The following is a 22712-nucleotide window of genomic DNA, read 5'->3' on the forward strand; positions in this document are numbered from 1 at the left end:
AAAGTATATGCACTTATTATTCAACAAGTCAAAGTGCAATAGTGATTCTTTATAGCAGGCAAAAAACTGTTGAGCCCCTATAGTATGGATCTGAAATATTACATTTGTGGCAACGGTCGTTCATTGTACCTGATATAAAGCTTAATAAAATTTGAAGGATTAAACCAGTGATTTCAGTTACAGTGGGGATCCAGTGTAACACGCTTGTCCTATAAATGGTGTGTTTGTACACCCATTGTCAGTGTTCATGAAGAAGTTGAGTGCTTTAATATTGTGTATCCTTTCTGTTTGAGTTCTTTTTAAATTATTCTTCTTAATGCCATGCTCTTCCACCCTTTCCTCTCCTTTCTGAGCCCTCCTCTTCCTCTCCCCCTTTTCGTCATTACGTGTTGGCCGGTCAGACCTCCTCGCGCCCTCCCCTCCTCTGTCTCCCCCCCTCCTCCTTCCCTCCCTGGGTCTTTTTCTCTGGCTTTTTCCAGGCTTCATGTCATACCACGGCTAATTCTTGAAATTCCTGCCCTCCTCTCGCTTCAAACAAGCGGCTTCAGGAAGGAGACGAGGAAGCAGAAAACAAACAAAGACGGAAAAAAATAAGAAGAAAACCCCCTACTCCTTATTTTATTTTTTAAAAAAAATCATAATAATAAAATAAAATACTACTCTACCTGCCCGCCTGCCTGCCTGCCGGACTGCTAACAGGAGTTTGACCAGGTAAGCCGGTGCAAATGTTTCACAGTTTTCTGAGTGTTGAGCGCTGTTCAGGTTTCAGTTGCGGGGTCTGTCGGAGTGAAACTTTCAGTTTGTTGAACAACGTGGATGTGAAGTCAGTTGTTTGAGCGCCTTCTCTCTGAAACAGCTCACACTCGCTGTCGGAGACAACATTCCATAAATTACTCGCATTTCTTCGCTGGAATTCCTGCATTTCCCCCTTCTTTTAATTCCAGCGGTGGAGTAAGTGAGCTCTGACTTCCTGTGCTTTAGCCTTTCTCCTTCTCTCTCTCTTTCTTTTTTTTTTTTAGTGTGAGGGAATAACGTCAGGGCTGTGCGGTCAAACATTAGCACCTGTCTGGGTAAAGTTTTACTCCGGGATCATTCAAACGGTGTATTTATTAACCCGCAGGATTAATTAAGTTTTCTGCCCTCCACCACTCCCCTTCTTTTCTTCTCAACAAGTGTGAGTAGTGTGTAAGTGTTTTGACAGGGTAGTGCCTTCTCAGTCTGCTATTGATTGAATTGTATTTAAGTGTGATTTAAAAGCTGGGATAAATGATGTCATCAGTGGGACGGTTAGGTAGAACTTCAAGTAGAATCGTACTAGCAAAATAAAAAAAATTGCTTCGTGTCTTTTTAAACTATAATTTATTATGTCATGAACTGTGGGACTCCCGATGTTTGTTTTTTTTATTAAATTTTTTTTAAATGTCTAATATATTTGTTTAGTTCGGCAAATAGGCTACAGTCAACGGGATTAAAGACATGACGTGTTTTGCATGTATGCATTTACCCTGCGCTCTAGATTATAATCAAAGCAGTTTTTTGGCCATTTAAAATATCTGTTTTGTTATATTTGTTGCCGTTTTATGCTGCTCTCTTGACCAGGTCTGTCTCGAAAAAGAGTTTTGAAATCTCAGACTTTTTAAAGGATGTATAAAAATCACTTGAACAAACAATGATTGTAGCTTCTACCTTGTGGACAGAAGGGTTCTTAGATGACTTGATATCATTCACGAGGGATCTGCTTTGATACCTTACAGGTCGACAAGCCATTTACAGCAGTTTAATTACTGCCAATACTTTATTTTATTTTATTTATTTATTTTGAATACTGGTGTTGTGCAAAAAAAAGTGATCAACTGTCAAAAGTCATTTCCGATGTTTGTGTGTAAATATCTACCAAATTGCTTATACTGGTAACTTGAATGTAGTCAGGATAAAGAAATGACATGTCTCGTTGGTATCTTTATGATTGTGCTTTATTGTCTTTTTTGGTTGTTTAAATGTCCCACAGAACTGTGATGTTGTATTTTTTGCAGTCTCTGCCTTCCTCTTGGCCAGATCTCTTTTAAAAAAGACATTTTAATGTTCTTTTTGGCTAAAATGACTTGATATCATTCATTAGAGATATGGGGTTGTTGTTTTTTTTTTGTTTGTTTTTTTTACTTTTTAGGACATATGTAAGAGGTAAGATGGAGCTGTCATTTGCTTTTTAGTGTATATCCACTTAATAGTTGTAGTCATGCTTTAAGGCGTAATGTAATCATCATAGTGTTGCACACTGAAGAGGAGTTGAGTTCAGCTTTTAACAGTTGTGTAAATCATTACAAGACTTGTTCTCATACTCTTTATTTTCAAAGAAGCTGTACCTGAAAAAACAAAAATAAATGGAAATAAACAAGCAGAGAAGAAGCCCTGCGTATTTGCACTTAAGCAAAATCCAAAAATACAGTGTAATTAGTTGCTGTACACTGCGTCAATGCACACATACTCCTCAGCTTTTAGTGGTGGTAGTAATGAAGTTTAAAATAGTTATGCAGTTCTACTTTATGCGTGTATTTGATTTGGCAGCTCAAAGTTTTGCAGATTATGACAAATTGGTGTGATGTGAATCACAAAAACAGCATGTAGTGTGGTAAACCTCTTAGAGTTAGAAAGCAACTGTCTGCACTCATCAACGCACTATATTGTCTAAATTCTCGTTACACTGTAACGCATCAGCAGCGGTGTATCAGTCAACACAAGATGTAAATGTGGTTTGGATAGGAGGCCTTCATGCTTATGCTGGATTATAGATTCTGGATCATGTTTCTTTTTGTAATACCCACAGTGACATGGGAATCTGTGGAACTGCTAGAAATGAAATACAAGAAAAGAAAATCTACACAAAGCAATTTTATAGTGTATAAGTGTATAAGTGTATAAGTCTCTATTAATAGGTGAGCTGTGAAAACGATCTTTAAAAAACAAAAAACAAAACTAGTTTGCAAAGCTTTATTGATGTTTTCAGTTAAGTGTGTGTGTGTGTGTGTACAGTGTGTACAGTGGCTGGGACAATTGCATTTAAGCAGCTTTGCTTCAAAGCGAAAAGAAAAAAAGTATTTCATATTATTATTTTTGTCTCAATTTCTGATTTTAGCTTTACTGCTGTGTCCATTTTGGCTCATCCAGATGAATACCTGTCATGTCCCTTAGGTCAGGCTGCTAAACACACGAAAAGGTCCTATCAAGACTTGTTGATTAGTTTGTCTGTTCTGGGCTACTGTAGAAACATGGTGGTATCTACCATGGATCGATTCCCTGGCTACTCTGAAGTGCATGTCGAAGTATCCTTGGGCAGGATACTGAACCCTGAGTTGCCCCTGATGAATCCATCATCAGTGTGTATGAGTGTTACACAAAGCAGTTATAGAAAAATGCATGAATGTGTGTGTCATTGAGTGAATGAGGTTTGTAGTGAAAGTTTTGAGTCCATTCACTCACTACTTCGCAAAGGAGAACAGAACTAATAGAACCAAAGCAGTTCCTATTTTCAGGTATTAATACACAAAGCAAAGCATGCTTATAAATACTTTATTCCTTTCCTCCTGCATATCCACCAAAATCCTACACACCGGATCTTTAAAACAATAAAAATACTCAGATTTCAACCTTATGTGTGTATTATAGACTTTTCATTGTTCAATATATTTTAATACATGTACAGTTCAGAGTGTGGATCGTGTGTGTGTGTGTTATGGTGTTTGTAGGTCAGCTGAGTGAGTATATTTTTCAGAGGAGCAACAGGTGTGAAGGAGCAGGAGTGACTGTGATGGAAGGGTAAAAATCGCACCTGCCAGAGCCTCCTCTGAAGAGTCTGGCAGCTAGAGGAGTTGGCCTTTCTGTTTTCAAGGCTTTGGGTTCACTCTTGTCCCAGACACATGAATTATAATGTAATCTGAACTCTAAGGTTGCTTTGTTCACACTGGAGTAGCATTTGTGTGCGTGTGGGTGGATGTGGCTGGGCCTAGAGGTGGATGTGTTTGTGTGTTTGTGTGGGTGAATGAGTGGAACGAGAGGGGAGGTTAAAAAAGGTGTGTGATCAAGAAGAGAAATATGTGCGCTTTCATCCTTGTTTGGGAATCATTGTGTGTTTGTGTGTGCATAGCTGCCCTGAGACAGGTCCTCTCCACAGTGGAGGAGTTTCTTTTTTTTTTTTTCCTGTACTCATCCCACATAGCGATCATTCCTCCTCCGCTTGCACGAGAAAAACGAATAATGCCTCAGATATGAGCCTTGTAGAACAAAGACTTTTTGCACAGCTCTCCCCTCCTTTTCTGCTAACGCTGCTGAGCACCCGTAGCACTGTGCAGTGTGTGTCTGTGTTGTCTATTGATTCCAGCCAGTCTGATAAATCTTTACATTTGGATTATCTGGGATTCATATGAAAGACCTCAGCTCTTTTCCCCAGTGGCATGTAGAAAGGGCAGAAGTTAAGTCTTAACTGTGGGATTCTGTATTATAATAGCAAATTAACAAAAGAAACAAAAGTCTTTACCAGCCCTCATCATGTTCAAGCAGTTACGGAAGCATTTACACCTTGGACTGTTGAGAACAACCACTCCACTAACTTTTGGCAGCTTAACATACCGCATGTTATTAGTGTTAATAGTTTGTTGTCATTACCTGCTTATCAGCCCAGCATTTGGAGCCCCCTGTTTTACTTAGTTTAAACCCACCATGACTGATTTTATTTGCACAGCTTCCTGTCGCCACAAGTCTATAAGACTCTTGATTGATGCTGGGAATTTAGAGCAGCCTGCTGCAGGTGAACGCTACATCTGGCTGCAAGCGGTGAGACCAAATGATCATAGAGGGGTTGTGGACTGTGCAACCAGGCAGAGCTGTCAGATGATCATTTGCACTTTAAGTGCTAATCAGTCAACTGATCAATATATCGACAGGATGATTGTGAAAACAACCTTTGGCTGCTGCTTGTGATGTGTAAATATACTGTGAGGGGTTTACATTGCCGTATCAAAGTCGTCCTTTTATGTCTAATATGCAAAATATGCAAAAGCCACTGTGTTTGTTTAGTGTGTGGAGCTCGGAGACTCCCGCTGGGGCAGCCCAGTGGGACTCGGTGCCAGAGAACACGTGCTCTCAGCAAAAACCTAACAAAACAAACCTGTTTGCAGCCAGAGGCTCTCACTGCCACTTTATTTCTATCACGTAGCCTGATCCCATACTACTGCCTTTTAGCCAGAATGTTTCCTGCCTGTCTTTACATTCCCGGCCCGATTAGTGGAGATTGTGACCACTTCAGCACAACGCACACACTCGCACACAGACACACTCTGTGAGTGTAGCAAGTACTGTGACTTCTGGATATCTACACAGTATCTGTCTCAGTCTCTGTGTCCCTGTGTGGCCTCATGCTCACAGTAACACTGCTAATAGGTGAAAATTGTTTCCTTCTGAAGAACATGAGGTTTTACGCTAAAACCACTAAGATGAAGCTCGGGGTGCAATTAAAATAATCAGGACATTACCAAAGTCATTAGCAGTGTCTGTCAGTACAGTGTTTCCAATAACTAGTGTTGTTGGTGTTGAACTGCACAGCTGATTGACGTTGTTTATAAAAAGCTGCCCTGCTTGCCCACCTGGCTGGCTCTGGTCCAGAACAACCTGAGGCTCAACTACCTGCAGCTGCTTGTTGCTCATGTTTTACAATATGTGTCAGTGTGTGTGTCAGAGGGAAGGTTTCATTGTTTCTCTGTATGTGTGCCTCAGCCTTGCATACGACCCTGCTCTGATAAAGTCTTTGTTAGCGTTTTAACTTGTGTATGTGTGGGCATATTTGTGTTTTTGTGTGTCCCAAGTGTGTTTTTTTTTTCCCCCTCTGTCTCACAAGTTTTAACCATGACCGGGTTTGCTTAGTTGGTCAGTGTGTACAGTTGTGTAAAGGAGTCGGGGCAGCCAAGGGGTTACGTGGCCCCTTGACCACAGCACCAGCTGGGGGATTATCCTGTTGAGCAGATCCAGTGTAGAGGGGCCACGCTGGGGCTGGTCTGGAGGCGTGAGGGAGGGGAGAGGGCTGTTTTAAGGCATGGCTTAGGTTAATTAACCTCCTGGACGCTTCGAGAGAGGCACAGAGCTCCACACTAATGGTTTATGGCCCCCACAGTTCTCACTTTGACATGCAGTGACCCTGAACTGGAGTTGTGTTTAGTTTAAAATCACGTCCATAAACAATAGAAATGTCACACTGGGATTATATCTGTCAGTTTCAGAAAGTTTAGTTTTATCGCAACCCATTAGCTCTTGACTAGCTGGTGAGCTTGTGATCGAGATTACAGCTTACATAAGCTTTTTAACTAGTTTGAATTATGTGAGGGATTTAATTCAGAAAACTTAGGTTGGATAAGGCTGGAGGGATCGTTTAAGCGAGCCATGTTATGTGACTTGGTTTCCTAGTTTTCTTCTTAATGGCAATAGGTCTGTTAAAATCTGTGGATAAACTAACGCCACTCCGTTACACCGCACATGTCACACAGATGCTTGGCTAGGCCGAGTATTTTTTAAGCATACGTTATAAAAGCAGTGCCACTTTGACCTTCACAGCGTCACAAGAGAAGATCTGTTAACTAGTTGATTATGAACAATGTCACACCTTGAGTGCAGGATCAGGTCAGATTTTTTTCCTTGAGGGTTATCCAGAGTTCAAAGGTTTGACTCCTGTTTACAAATGAATCATCACCTGGACACACGGCGAGTGCGTTATGCATTTTATTAATGATTAAATCTTTAAAATGGGAATTCTCGCAGTTTATAGAGATGAAACCATGAAACCTTATCCAATGGATGCTTCAAATGCTTCTTTCACAAACCCTAATCCTAAGTAGAACCGTTTTCCTGAATCCTTGTTATATTTTAAACGTCAGAATTAAACACTGAGAAGAATTGCTCATAGGTTTGTGTATGGACAGTCTGCTCCCTTAGTAAATATGGCATACTGCTTTTAGTGTTTTCTGACTTTTTGCTTTTCATGTGTTGGAGTTTGTGTGGGTTCAAGTTGTTTTTAAAATCTATATCCGTTGTTGTTTGTACACATGTAAGTTCATGCGTGTGTAAGAAACAGAAATTGATGGGGCCGAATGGCTGACTGGCCGGACGCCTTGCAGGAAGCTTTGTGGAACATCGGGGCGCTCAGAGGAAGTGCAGGGGTGGGGAGAGCAGGGGGTGGGGGATGGCTGGAGAGTCTTACTCACTCCCCAGATCTCTTGCCAATCACAGCCTTTTTCGTTTGAGATCCTTGTACTCTCTCCACACACGTTCAGGTTTGGCATTATAACTGACGTAATGGTCACCGCTTTTCTCGTTGCTGCCCTAAATGGCCATGGAGAGCACCGGCAGGAAAAAAGTCAGTGACACAAACCCCTGTTTGTATTGACTCATGAGTGCGGAGCTCTTTCTTCACCGCGTCCTACTATTGTGGCCGTTCTCCCGTTTTTCTCCTCCTTCTCCATTTGTCAAGAGGAAGCGGTGGAGCCGACAACTGTCTCATTCTCCCCTCCCAAATATACATAAGGGCTGTGTGCATATCCTAAAGAAATTGGTGCGTAGGGAAAACAGGATGTGAATCTGCTGCGACTCAAACATCCCTACACTGTCACCCTTCCCTCTGGATTTCAGTACTGTTTAGAAGTTTGTTTGTTTTTCCCCCCTGTCGCAAACAGTCACAGGAATGCACAAGTTAATCGTTTTAATAACTCATCTTGTTGTTACAACACTCTTACACCCCAAACAATGCATAAACACATTGATTAGGACCTCAGCTGAGGATTGTAATAACACAGTCACTTATAGCGCTGGTGAAGAAATGGACAATCCTTAAAAAAGCCCCATGGCTTTAATATCCTGCTGTGATTCCACTTGGCATGTGGGTCTAAGTGTGTCTGAGGATGCAACTTGCAACGTGACGCAACTTTAATGTGTCTTCTCATTTGTCACACCCCTCCTCTCCTCCAACACCACATGCCCTCCATTATTTGTTTTCATGTTGGCATTAAACTTATTATTAATCTTTTTTTTCCCCAGTGAGGGTTAGCAGATGTTGATCTAATAATGGCCCTAATGTAGCAGCTAGGTTGCTAATAGTGTAGCTAAGAACTGGGTCTCAGTGACATTTCCTCAACATGATTCACTTTTCTGAAGATATTATGAAGACATGAAGATATTTGCTCAGTATTAAGAAAATAATAACATCCCACTGCCCCTTACATCTTCAGCATATCCCTTTTGCTTTCCATCCCTGTGATCTGTTGATGATGCTGTTGTAAATCAACATTTAGTACTTAAGCATCAGTTAGCTACTGAAAAAAAGCGAGCAGAAACAGAATAGAAATGTTAAATTGCAATTAAAAAAGTTTTTTAAAGGTGCCGTGTAATTTCAAACTGCAGCTTTTCAAACAGCTCCAAAAATTTGTCACAAAATGTTTCTGTGAGCTAAATGTACAGTTTCTCCCAGGGAGAGAACCCCCCCCCCCCCCCCCCCAAAAAAAAAAAAAACATAAAAAGGAGAGGAAAGGACAGGTGTAGCTGCTCAGCTAGTATATTTTTCTAATCTTTCAATTTTATTGTCCTGATTTATTAGTTTTAATTCCGATATTGGATTTTGTGTTTTTGTGTTTTTGTGAAATGTCATGAAAAATAAGTTGTTACTAGTTTTGTGTTATTCACTGGTTACCGGGCACTTTAGTCCAGGCTACCTTTTATACTAACTTTGTAGTGTCTAGGTGATCGAAATCTGCCATGTAGCTCACTTAAGATCTGCTTATATCAGTTGTCAAAATCCACAAAGAGCAGTGATGTCGGAGTAGCAACACAAATCAGCTGATCACATTCTGTACACAAAGAACATTGTACTGGAATGCACAAAACAAATTATTATGTGACTCTTTTCTGGTTAATTCTGCGTTGCTACACCTGATCTTCAGGTTCCCCAACGCACCGAAGTCCATTTTAACCCCTGCTTCTAAATGAAAGAACTAAGATTTTGAATAATGGTCTTTATAGGCTGTGTGTGGTAACTGTTGTAGCTGCTGACCATGTCCATAAGCTGAATAACTGATAAAATTATAAAATATTAGTTAATAACAGTCATTGGTTTTGTGAAATGCTTATCATAGGAAATGTTCTATTGTTGCTGTTTTAGTAACAGCACAAATGATATCAAACGTTTAAAAGCATACATATAAGTGGTTGTCTTTGTTAGATAACAAAAAACACTATTGTTATCTACACACTATTTTGGAAATAATGTAAAATCATTAAAACATTTTGTGTAAACTGACAGAGCACCACTTCAATTTTTTCCTCTTCTGCCTTTCTTTTCTGTCCTGCCACATCCAGACGCAGCATCACCATCACACCTGTGCAGTTCATACAGACAGATTTGCTCCCTGCGGACACCTCGATCTCCTTCCACGTCCATCTACCACAAAGCTCAGACCCTCCACCACTCGCTCTGTGGTCCTCTCTCTGTCATCCCACCACGTCTGCAGAGTGGGTGCCAGCTCCCTCCCCCAGGGGTGGGAGTGAGGAGCTGGGGGACGGACTCGACAAACCCCTAGAGAATGATGCCGAGGGTGTGTGGAGCCCTGACATCGAGCAGAGCTTCCAGGAGGCCCTGGCCATCTACCCACCCTGTGGCCGTAGGAAGATCATCCTCTCAGATGAGGGCAAGATGTACGGTACGCCCATCTCTATAGTCTACTCTCACTGTGAAGGACAGGATGATGTTCTCATGTGAACCAGGGTTGAGGATAATTCTCCTTAAATTAAACAAGTCAACAAGTCTCCAATTTGATTTAACACTATGTTACACTTTCAGACACACAGGTCCTTAATGCATAGTGTATCATATTTAATACACAGAGTCTTTATGAGTTGTTAAGACTTCTACATCATTGGTGTGTGTTTTTGTTCTTTTCTCTACCAAAAAAACCTACAACTCTATAATATGTTTTCAAGTGCTAAACTGCAAAAAAAAAAATGCTGGATGTAGCAAATATGACACAAATTAAAACATATATATATAGAAATGGATGATTTTTTAAATTTGTCAGAAAGTTTAATAAGCACTCCCCCCAAAAAAAGAATTTTATGACAATTAATTCACAGTTGAGGCTTTATAGGGTTAAGCCATATTCACTTGCTATGTATATATAATGCACTCTTGACTCTTGACAACCATGCAAATCATTTGGCTTACTTAGACACTCAGAAATTGGCATGTCACAGCTGACCTTTTTATATTATAGACTAGGGGTGTCAAACATAAGGCCCTGGGAACTTAATCAGCCTGGCAAAGACTCCGGCAACAACAAAAACCTTCTGCTTTATAAATACAGAACAGTCTGGGCAACGAACCTTTTCTTTAATTGTGCACATTTATTTCTCAAGATTTAGGTCCAAAGATTTCTGCAGCATTTCTTTAGCATTTAAAAAAACTGAGATGAAATGACATTTCTTTTTCTCATATTGACATTTCTCAGGGATTAAATTACTTTACACTGAAAGAAAGGGGATTTTTTACTGGTCTTGCCACTTAAGATTAAAGTGAGCTGTATGTGGCTCATGATGTAAGATGCATTTGACATCCGTAGCAAGAGTGTTAAAGTATTAAATTTATAAATTAAGAATGATTTTATCTTTTTTTACATTCACAACACAAATGTTGGTCATGGCATATAAAGCAAATAGTGTGAAGGTATCTCCATGAATTAGATTTTGCCTCAACAGAGAAGACAGCTGAGGTGGGATCCAAATTCTTTGACTGTGCTAAATGTGCTGTTTGAATAATATATTGATTAATATACAGTTAACTTTTCTGATGCATTCAAAGCTGTGAGAAATTAATGTGTTCATTGCTGGTTTGTCAGTAACATAATGATTTCTTGTAACTGGACTATTGTGAAAATCCACCTGTGAGCCTCTTTGAATACTTCCAAACCTTTATAACTTGTTGTGGGGCAAAAAGAGATAAATATTCACCCCCACACACACCTCATTATAAACTGAACTGTATATCTGCTTAAATTAGGGCCAGTGACATTTTTAGATATGTGTTTGCATATACATGCATGGGTTTAGGTTAACTGGTGATCCAAAAATGCCCTTAGGAGTGAATGTGAGCATGAATAGTTGCTCTGCGACAGACTGGCAACCTGTCTAGGGCGTACCATGCCTCGTGGCCTTTGACAGCTAGGTTTCGAACACATCTACATATCAGTGTTTGGCAATTATCATAGGGCCACCAAGTGGATACAGGAAATATTTCATGCTTTGATGTACTTCTTCCTCCTGTTATATGACAGATAACCAGAAACCTTCAGACCTTGAGTCCTGGCTATATTTAAAAAATTCTGAGCTTGCATAGAATGGTGCATCCTATCAGTATGGTAAATGCGAAGTTACTGTAGAGGTAATAGGGATGCTTAAAAACAGTATGAAATATCGAACACACTGAGATGTGGTAGCAGCTTTTCAGTTTTTATGGGTCTTGCATGTGAGAGTGGCGAAATGGCTCTATAGCACCAGCACAAAATTTCAAAAAAGAAGCCCTACATTTCATCTTCATATATGAAATCTAACATCCCAAATTCAACCCTAAAATAGTCGTCTTTAGTTTGTAGTTGCTACACAACTACACTGCAGGTCTTTCGATAATGAATGTGTGGAAAATGTCATTCCCAAACAGGTGTTGGGAAGGTGAGGTGACATGCCTTTACAGCATTTTGCTGAAAGATGTTTGGCGACAGATGGTTTGGCCCCCTGAGTGACTGTTTGATAGTAGATCTGGTAGGTGGAAAACAGAGCAGCCAGAGGTAGTGGTGCTTTCAGACAGACTCTGTCATCGCCTTGTTTTGTCACCGTGCCAGACAGCTCCTTTAACTGTTAGCTTTGCCTGGCCTAGCTTGGTGACCTATTGAGGTCATGGCCATCCTCTGATCATCACTTAAACCCTTATAAAGCCTGTAATAATAGTTGGAGTAGGGCATGAGAGAGGGGCAGGTGTGTCACTCTGTGTCACGGGGCCGTGGCGAGGGGTGGGGGAGGACTGGATCAGCAAAGATGTGGGGTTAGGGTTTTTTTTTTGTCAAGGAAAGCACTGAGGGACCCCTTCCTCCCTGTGGGGGTCAGGGGCAGGCGATGCGTGCCAGGGAGTGCGTCGGCTTGCCAAGAATGGCATGCACGCTTGAAGCCCGGGGGTTCAAGGCAGCTTGGCTGTAACCCTAAACCAGAATAGACGTTTACCCTTTGAGCGCCTGGAGGGGGGAGGAGGGGTGGACAAATAAACACCAAGGTGGGCAGCGGTGTCGTGTATGGCCTCGATGCACGGCACAACTCTCTCACACCTGTCTCAGCTGTGCGTATATCTGTCAGTTTCATTTTAGGTAGAAGTCATATTCTGTTTTTCTGCTATCTCTGATTTACCGCCCTCATATCTTTTAGTCTCAGTCTCTTTTCGTTCTTAATGAACAACCGCTTTTCTCTCTCTCTCGTGTCTGCTGGTGTAGCCGCCTTTCATTTCGCCTCCAGCTGTTCCCTGAGTTCAACCTGACAGCCTTGTGGCAAATCCGGATTTATGACTTGAGAAATGAGACAGGACTGAGCCCATGCATGGCCCACTTTGCCCCCATTGCCTCTAAACAGAAAGAGCAGCCCGTCCCTTAAAGCCTTTGCAGCCCCTGCAGCTCCCCTTTTATCGCCATCCCCGAGGTCACCGGTGGCCAACAACTCAAGTTATTCAAGCAACCACAATCGATGCAAAGCCACTTTGAAGGTCTTTAGTGTCGTTAATGTTGTTAAAGCGCAGATGGGTGGTCTTTAATCAGGTAGCTAAATCAAATATCAACTTAGAATATCTCTAAAGGCATACATGAAATAGTAAATCCATGACTTAATGCTTTTAGAAATGTGATTTAGTTGTCTAGTGCAGGTTAAATATGGATACATAGACAAAACAAACTGTTAGCAAAATAACTGTGTGTCTGTTGGCTGAGGACGACATGCTCCGAATTTCAGGTTGAATTCCACTTCGAAGAATGAATGCCATTCTTTGCTAAACAATATGATATTGAGTCTCCAGGCAGGCAAAACAGAAGCAGAGTGTTTGGATCACCTTCTGCATTGTAAATTCCTAAATCGAATAAAAGCTTTTTCACTGCATACTCTGCATATACGCGCCACATTTTTTCCCATAATACCATGTATTGCCCCGGCCCCCGTGCCCATTACTCAACAGACGTATTAGCTTGCTTATTAGGGACGGTGTCACGGAAATTGTGGCGGTTATGTGCTTCAGCAGTAATTCGACATGCATCTGCCAAGGAAAACATTTCCTGCCTTGTGTGGCTCTCAGCAAGTGATGTGCCCCGTGGTCAGAACGAAGGCCCCATGCTGCAATAATGGAAAGAAAGTCCCAAAATGTGCTGACAGCTCTCACTAAAAGAATGTAGCTCTGGAAATATGATTATCTCCCCCCGTTTATTTGTGGCCATATATCTGCCACGCTAATTTATGTGCTGCTTTTGCAAATGCAATTGTTTTCTTTTAATGATGTCTTTTTAATACCTTCCTTTTTTTAATTTAGCAGCATTATCTCTTTTTTATTATCTCTTGCGTCACACAAAGTTTTATGCAGCTGTTTGGTTTTGTCATTCTGGATTTCATAACATCTGTGTAGGGAGCACTTTTCTCACATTTTGACGTGTCTTATTTCCTCTTTGGAAAAAAAAAAAGAGTCTGTGTTAGTGAAGTGGATAAACTCAACAAAGCTCCCGACAGTAGTGACATATTCTTTCTGTCAGTTCAGAACAAAGAATACCCACACAGTGAATCATGCTCCCACCGCGCTTGGCTTGCGCAACGTGTCAGCCCATTGTCGCTTTTTGTCAGGCGATGCAAACGTTTTTTTGTCTCAAGTCGTGCTCCTAATGAACATAACGGTAAAGGTCAGTGGAAAGCTAACAGCGAGTCCTCACCTAGGTCCAGACTGTGGCAGTAAAGTGAGAGATTCACCAGCAGTGTTGACCCGGTGACCTTTGAGGAAGCTGAAGGCCTGTGTTTTCAAGTGGTTTCCTTCAGTAGCTCTGCCTCAGTTGCCTGCTTGAAAAAGTGAGATCATATATGTAGGTAGAGGTGAAATGAAGACACTGATACAGACATAGTGCCATCGTTTGGAAAAATGAATAATGTGTTTTTTTATTTACTTAGGGTTTTTTTTTGTAGCAGTCCAGATTTTGAATTAGTGACATTATTTGTTTAACCTGAAAATAATTTAGAAATAATAGAAAGTAATTTATTTAATCACCTTAATGAACTGATAATAGTATACTGCCACACAAGTGTTTGTGGATATATTTTTCCTGCAATTACATTGCATATGAATCATTTATGGGAGACACCCAAGCCTTAGTGATGATAGGATGATGATAGGATGACATGGAAGGTTCTCATGAGAAATCTGGAGTCTTTACTCCAGGCTTAAGGCTGTCATGGGATTTGATGCTGTCCGGAGACACCCCCCCTTTGCTGACTTTTGGAATCTTACACACTACTCTCTCGCCTTTTTTTCACCACTGACTTCTCTCTCTGTCTCAGAGTGTAACCAGTAAGATATGGTGAGCAGCACCATCCATGTAACAGGGTTGCCTCTGCCACTTTATCTAATCTTTTCAGATCTACAAGGTTGAAAGAAACAAGTAGAAAGATGTGCCTGCAAAATTACACACACACTTCCCTGCGTAAGTCATAGCAACTCTTAAGACACTAGTGGATTTGAAATCTGTTAGATCTTCACGCCTCTGCTCTAGTCTGATCATGGAAGTTACTCTGATATAGGGCTGCCACAAACGATTATTTTGATAGTCGACTAGTCACCGATTATTTTTGCAATTAGTGACTAATCAGATCATCATCCATTGGATGTAAAACGTACAGCTTATTGCACCAGCAGCATCTGCTCTTATATAACTATCATTAGCTTACAGCTTTAAGTGTTTAAGGTATGTGCTAACTAAAAATAAAGACAAGATGATAGTTTATTAAATTTTAATGAAATTTGCAGATTGTTTCGGTGAAGTTTAATAAACTCCTTGCTATCTAAAATATAACAGGACACCGGAGTATATTCTCGAGCATCTCACACTTCTGATAATCAGTTGTCTGCTTGACGTTTATTCAGTTGTGTAAAGCTATAACTTTAATCTCAGCCAAACCGATTTACCCCAGAACAAATAAAATACTTTAAAAAAAAAGCCAAACAATAACATTTTTAGGTTATCTAAGTGACTTATATATGTTTAACCTGAGTAGCAAAAGACCGTGGGGAGTTTGAAAACGATTTGCCAGGAGTCCGGTGTTCTCACGGCTCTAGTTAGCCTTGCCCCCGGCTAGCTATCGAGCTAGTGGGTAACAGACGTCTCCGAAAACGTCGGAGCGCTTTTGAAAATATGTGGCGTCTTGATAAACTGAGCCGATATTTGAGGTTTACACAGCTACATTCTCGCCTGAAAATATGTTAAACGTTTATTTTGTGACCCAGAAAGAATAATAAGAGTAATATTAAAACTAACTAGCTGCCGCCATTGTTGGAAACTGAGCTGAGCTGCGCTATGAATTCTGGAACACAGTTTCTTCTTCTTCGGGGTTTAATGGCAGCTGGCATCCTTGCAGTGCTGCCATCTTCGGTTTCAGTCCGTTATTACACTCTTAAATTCTACTACTTATTCCTGCGTCTTTTGTGATCTTACAAAGCTTCAAACGACGCGTCGACTATTAAATGAGTCGTCGACGATTTTGATAGTCGACTTAATCGTGACTAGTCGACTAGTCGACTACTGTGATAGGACAGTTTGGTTTTTGGAAGTATGCATGACACATAGAAACTCATAGAAACACACAAATACAAAGGTCAGATACAAATACAAAGACACATCAAATACAGATGTGTCTTTGGAGAGTATCATAGGAATTTCTAAACTGTTATTAACGCTTAAATATGGCAAAGATGCAACACAGCATAGTATATGGATATTTGACACATTGTTTTGTGTGTATCAGTTAATGTGGTATGGATATCCATAGGACTTTATGCAAAAAGGGTTATTTATTTACACATATATACATATATAATGGATAAAGGAAAATGTCAAAACAGTCCATGCAGGACCCAGCACACCAGTCGGTGTCTATATGGTAATGTCATGATGAATGCACTGGGTAGAGAGAAACACTGAAAAGCAGAGGGAGTGAGATCAGACTGGGCCAGTTATAACTGCATCTGCATCTCTGAAGGGCAAATTTATGAATTTTACTACCAGCCAGGCCCGGCGGTTGACTTTGACAGAACTTTACAAAACCCGTCCACTTTTCCCTGATCTTTATCAACAGGCCTGAGGAGGAAGAGGAGAAGACAAAAGAAGGCAACAGCTTTTCTAACGTCTTGCATGACTTTTTTTTTTTCTCCATTACTGAATACAGTTAAGAGATGTTTTCAATTGTCTACAGGCTGGAACAGGGGCAGCTGTTTTTATGCTTCTTTTATACAAATAGAAATGTTTCTTTTAAAATAACTTTATTTCAACACCAGTATTTTATTTGAAACCCACCTCCCAACTATTAGTTTGATAATCCAAACAACTAATTTGATTAGCATTTGGCATACAAAAAGTGTACATGTTCTAAAAATACGAAATCAGATGTGCAACATTCATAACTTATAACTCTACTTTGCTGAAATGTAACCACTTGTCACCGTTGTAAGCTAACTGTTATATAAATGACAAATCAGATTGCTGTGAGGGGGTACATGCTTTTCTATGTAATATTACTATGCCTTGCAGGTTCTGTAAGGACTGTCACATTCAGAGGTGGGTAATATATTTCCTATAGCAATGATATCACAATATGACATCCCATAAACATTTATACCTGTATAATCACGGGCGATATGACAAGGCACGACACTAGTGACATTATAACTTTAAATTGGAGGAAAAGAGAACACCGAGTCACAACCCAGTGACTCAGTATTGGCCAGTGCCCTAAAATGAGGTGTCAAAATTCTTATCTGAAGTGAAAAAGCTGGATCATGTCACACATCTTGTTTGCTGACCACGCGATTTTTACTTGTGGTATTGTTGCAGTACATGTTGGATGTTGTAAATACATTTTACTTTGGCTTATTCAAAAAATATTACGCAACTAACAAAGTATACATTAACCTTCCACTAACCATTCAGTTGTCTTGTTAACAGTTAACAGGTGTGTCTCTTTGAATGGTGGTCCAAGTGTGAAATAATGTTATAGATGATTTTTTTTATAGTAATGTTATTACAGCTTTATAGAAGCTCTTCTAACTTACACTTTTCCCTCACTCATATGGTGGTGATATTATTATAAACTTTTTCCTACATTGCAAAGCCCAGCAGTATATCTTGAGCGCAGTAAAACCCTGACTTGGCTTCTTCTACATCACTTTTCATACCCTTAAGAAATGTTTCCAGAATCAGATTCCCCCTTAGACGAGTCCGTGACTGCAGGCAGTGTGATAAACAACATCAGACCGCTGACCACTGGGTGATGGTATAATGTTCCTACTGACTTTCCTGCAGCCTTGGCTGGCACTGGTTCTCTGTCTGTGCTGGTCCCATTGGATATCATGATCTCATCGCTGTGTGACTGAGTCGCCTCTCTGATCTCATGGGTGTGTTGGAGGGTATTTTTGAGGGGCCCTTCCCCAAGCACACTAGGAGTGGCAGGGCATCTGATATGTGAGCATGAGGCGAAGTGTGTTTGACGGCTCCTTAATGACGTTGTGTATCGCTTGGAATACATACAATATTGTCATATTGTCCATCGCTATGGTGACAGAATAATTTTGAAATCATTCAATTTTGAATTGAATTGTTAAATTGTTTCACTTTACTATAGAACAGAAAAACAATAGCTCTTAGGAGCTGTTGTTTTTTTTGTTTTTTTTAACCATACAGCCTTTCAGGAAGCTACAGCTCTAACCTCACTGTCTTTTGCTTGCTCTAAGAATGGCACTTTACAGGTTGATCAAGTTTTACAACAACTTACATTCAGGGCATGACAAAGGTTCAAAAAATCTGGCGAGAAAAATGACAAAATTGAAGAACTGCATTCATCTGTGGAGACATGCTCACACATCTGTGTCTGCTACTTTGAAAATCCCTATTGGATATGCAACGTACATCTTACTGTACACTGAAGATAAATCGGTGGGAACTGGAAGAACTTGCTGCTGTAATGTGAGGAACTCAATGCAGGCAACTTAATGTTCATTTGAGGTCAAGTACTGTGAGGACTTTGACAAAGCTCTGTGTTCGTCTTTTCAAGAGTTTGATTGCAAGGAAATGTGGAACACTTTCTTAATCCCTGGGGAATTAAAGAAATATGCATTTAGGGGCTCAAACAATCGGCCAGCGAGTGCACCTCCTGATAAACACTAAACGGTTGAGGAGTTACAGCCCTGAAAGGAAAATAAGATTGAGACGGAATGAATGCCGCAGCTGGGGCTGGAGTGTGTGTGTGTGTCTGTGTGCCAGTATATGTCTATATCGACTTGTGTGGTTGTGTGTATAAACTGGAGTGCAAAGCATTTTGGAGCAGGGTTTAGTCCACAAAAGCCTTATACAAAAGCAGTCCTACAGTTGGATAATACTGAATGTGTGTGTGTGTGTATGTGTTTCAGGGGCCTGAAGCTTTAGGCAGAATAATATCGACCATTTTTTCCTCTTTTACTCTCCAAACCGACTCTCATTTATTCTAATTCATGTCCTTATACCTTGACCATAGCAGCACGTTAAGAAAACACATTTTCTGCATATTTCAACCGTGTTATATAATGTGTAACACTTTTAGAGTTTTTACATGAACTGTAGTCCTTTTGACTCAGACCACCAGATCAGTAAAGTCTTCCACATGTTTTTCTAGTGGGAAAGGAGGAATAATATATTTTATTGTTAATTCCTCAGTGGCACCATAGACCTATAGGTTGCTCATTGTTTTATTTTATTTTATTTTATTTTTTGTGCAGTAGGAATTTGTGAGTCCCACATTTCCAAAAGCGTTTCATCAAGCTGATCTAAGTTTAAGTCATTTATAGCTATTTGAGTTGGTTCAGGCAGCCAACAAAGTCAAGCTTGGCCTCAAGTTGCCTAAGTTGCTTTATTTGCTCACTGTTTTGTTTTCAAGCGATGTCTGACGTAATCAGTGGCAATGAATGTCCTGGCTCAAATACCTGAATACAAGAATATGAATATATATACATAGAAATCATAGATCTGCCTTTGAGTTTTTGCAGTGAGGCCATCAAACCTTTGCTTGTGCTCGACCGCTCTACCAGTTTTCGTAAAAAGCAATTTTCAAATTTTTGCCAAGTCACACAAAACACTTCCACCAATCTCTCACTGCTTAGTATTTTACTACAGTTGGATTGCTGAGGTCGGGAAATATAACACAAGTCTCCTGGGGCAAGAAACACATGCCGTCACAGAGTCAGTTTTTTAAACTGACTTGGAGTAAAAAACTATAAACTTACTACAAAAGCAGACCCAGACAAAACGGATGGCTTGTTTTAAACTGGTTAGTCTGCCAGTTGGTGTTACTCAATGTCTGACTTCTTGGAATGGTGTTCTGCGCTGGTTCGAGAGCTTTGAGTAGAGTGAGAGTGATGGTGCAAATGGTGAAACCAAGACAAGAACTTGTGATGAAATGTAATTCTAGTTTTGATTTAACTGATAGTTAATCAGTGCATCAAAGCTCTCCATCCAGAACACAACGTGGGTTGTAATACGTTATAATTATCTATTTGAGGTTTCAAGAAAGCGCTTTACAAGTGGCAGATGTCTGGTTGAAAGGTTGTCTGTTTGTATATTTAGCAGCAAAACCTTCGTTAACACGTGCTTTCGAAAAGCATTAGGTGGAAATTCATGTCTGAGTGAACTGCTTGGGTGGGATCTAAGTTTACCATGATCTCCGAGTAGAAACTGTTTTGAATTCCGCACAAAATCTGATCACTTTTACTGGCTGACAAAATGTTTGATGGGGCTTGAGCCAGGTGTTAGGTTTCCATTTTTTCATCATTCAGAGTCATCTGATTGGCCGGTTTGAGTAGCGTTGTGAGGTCTGACCCAAACATCACTATGTGAGGGGAAAATCTGACGGGTTTATACCAGGTTGTGTGTCGTGACTGATCCGTGTGTTAATTCACATGGAGATGTGGTGCCAGGGGAAAAATGACCGTGTTTAAGAGGTGGTGCAAAGACTAGCAAACTCTTGTGTGACTGGTTGTGTATATTTTTGTGAGTGTGCGTGGGTGCACGAGAGGTCCTTCGAGAGTGATTCACTCAGTGTGTGAGTGATCCGGGGAGTTTGTCTGTGTCCTCGCTTTTTCGTGGTGCCTAAAATAATGTGAATGTGTTGCTGCAGGGTTTCCATTAATAAATATGTTTCTAATTGCTCCCTTGAATAATCAATTATGAAAAAGCCTCTTCGAATTTCCTAGCACCCACGTTGACATTAAACTGGTTATTTTGTGATCATTTACACTTACAAAAGAGTCACATGGTTGAGAAGTTGCAGCCAGGTAATATGTGGAATTTTTGCCCAACAAATGACTATAATCAAAGTGTACATTTGTATGACAGAAACACACAAACACACAAGTTGAACCATTTCACTTATAGTAGCAACAACAAACGAAGGCTGCATTTTTCATTTTAGGCCTTACACTGCAGTTTTAATTTGGAAGATGAGTTAAAGAAACCACGTGATTGTTGGCCTCTATAGCAACTGGGGAATTTGGATGGGAGAGAACAAGCTCAAAATTTACTGCAGGCGTAAAAGCATATTCCATAAACATTGACACACACACCAGCTGCCTTACAGCCTCACCAGACCCACCCCCTTTGGTCAGTGGCCTGTGTCATGTCTGTCCTGAGTCCGGTCTGAGGATCGCATGGCTGCAGCCTCCACCTGCTCTGCCAATTGGACCTGTCTGTCAGCAGTGGCAGAGCACAGGCACACACTGTGGGGATATGAGCTCAGCGTATACTGGGGGGGGGGTCACCCCGGGACTGATGCAAGCTCTCTCACAGGCAGACATGTAAACTTAGCGATATACTTACACTTTCTGCCTTCAGCGTTGACACATTTGACAGCCTTGTGGTTACTTCGGGCACGTGCGTTTGCACAGTTCTCTATACGTACAGCCATCTAAATGCTTACAACAATGTGCACACTCAGGCAAATCTGTTTCAAGCTATTCATTTTGCTGATTATATTCCTGATATGTGAACACGTAAACAGAGATTGTCTTGCCTTATCTATTCAATTGTTTCAGTTTTCCTAACAAAGAAGCCGCGACAATCAATTCATGTCCATCAGTACGATTGCAATGCACTAGATAATGAGGTAGATCTGTTTCAAACCTCTGTAAAATTTCCAGTAACTGGTCCTTGTAATTAAAAAGTAAAATATGTTTTTTTCTCTCTCTCTTTTTTTGGACCCTTGCAGGAAGAAATGAGTTGATTGCACGATACATCAAACTTCGCACAGGGAAAACGCGGACCAGGAAGCAGGTGAGTTCTCTGCAAATACCATTTGTAGCAGCCTCTATTTTTGAACCCCTTCAGAAAATCCACTCCTGTTGAGTGATGCGCCAACACCCTATACATCCCCCCCCACTGAACCCTCAATCCCTGGAGGGCTGGAGATGATGATTGATTTAGGGCCGTGGCCCAATGCACAGATGCTATAAGATCATGTGTCGGTGTTGTATCTTCACCACCTTGTGGATCTGGTGCTTGTTAGAAGGGAAACGAAGCTGGGGAAAACAGTGGTCTGGATGGGAAACTGAGGCAGGACGTGGAGGGATTTGGAACTCAATCCTCAGTCCGGTATCTGATATGGAAGAACTGATGTATGGGGCTGTGATGGATGTGGAGAGAAAGGGTCTCTGCTAAGTCATCTGTCGGAGACACTGTGGGAATGAAAAGAGATGATTAGAGATGGAAACAGAAGGAGGGGCAGTGGTAGATCAGAGATGAGTAGTAAGACAGGTTGGAGGCAGAGAGGGACACCTGCTGGTTTATCTGTGGCAAACTGACTGCTGTTCTCCAGAACGACTACATAAGACTATAGACCCCATAATTATAGAATTCAAGCGAGAAATGGGATGAAAATGACAGTGTTTCAATAAAAATACATAAAAGCAAATTAGTTATCAATGAGTTTGTTTAACAGGTCATAACTTAAAAACTGAAACTTGAACTAGTGTGTAGTTTGTACACTTTTTACTTATCATTTTATTAAAGTATATACATTTCAGTTACATGTCTATCACTGTTTTTTTCTTGTTTTATAGTTTTTGTTTATTAGTGAATGAAGGGAATAAAACATTTGAATCCATGTAAGCATCTCCATGTGGCAGAGGCCCAAAATGCAAAGCATTTATACCACATTGTTGTTAAAGCAGCTACGCACACCAAAGCTCTGCGTTACAAACATACATCCAACTCTTCAGATCTGCTTTTAGACACTGTCTCATGCACCACCGCAGACAAATTAAAACTTCTTTTTTCTTTGACTTCAGTAACACACAGCAGCAGGTTAAACAATTCAGTTAAATCCAATTTCTTTAT

General features: G+C 40.6%; 1 protein-coding gene across 1 annotated transcript in view; it reads left to right on the forward strand.

The window, feature by feature from the left end:
* The first annotated feature begins 652 nt into the window (after positions 1-652).
* tead4 (TEA domain transcription factor 4) overlaps positions 653-22712 on the forward strand; it is a 36856-nt gene continuing 14796 nt past the window's right edge. The window contains exons 1-3 of the mRNA XM_005728189.1: positions 653-711; positions 9388-9728; positions 21586-21650. Coding sequence (XP_005728246.1) covers positions 9722-9728; positions 21586-21650 — 72 coding nt within the window. The 5' untranslated portion in view covers positions 653-711; positions 9388-9721. The remainder of the gene's footprint in view (positions 712-9387; positions 9729-21585; positions 21651-22712) is intronic.

Source organism: Pundamilia nyererei, unplaced genomic scaffold (assembly GCF_000239375.1).
Source record: "Pundamilia nyererei isolate P.nyererei 1_Seehausen unplaced genomic scaffold, PunNye1.0 scaffold00027, whole genome shotgun sequence".
Taxonomy (NCBI): Eukaryota; Metazoa; Chordata; class Actinopteri; order Cichliformes; family Cichlidae; genus Pundamilia; species Pundamilia nyererei.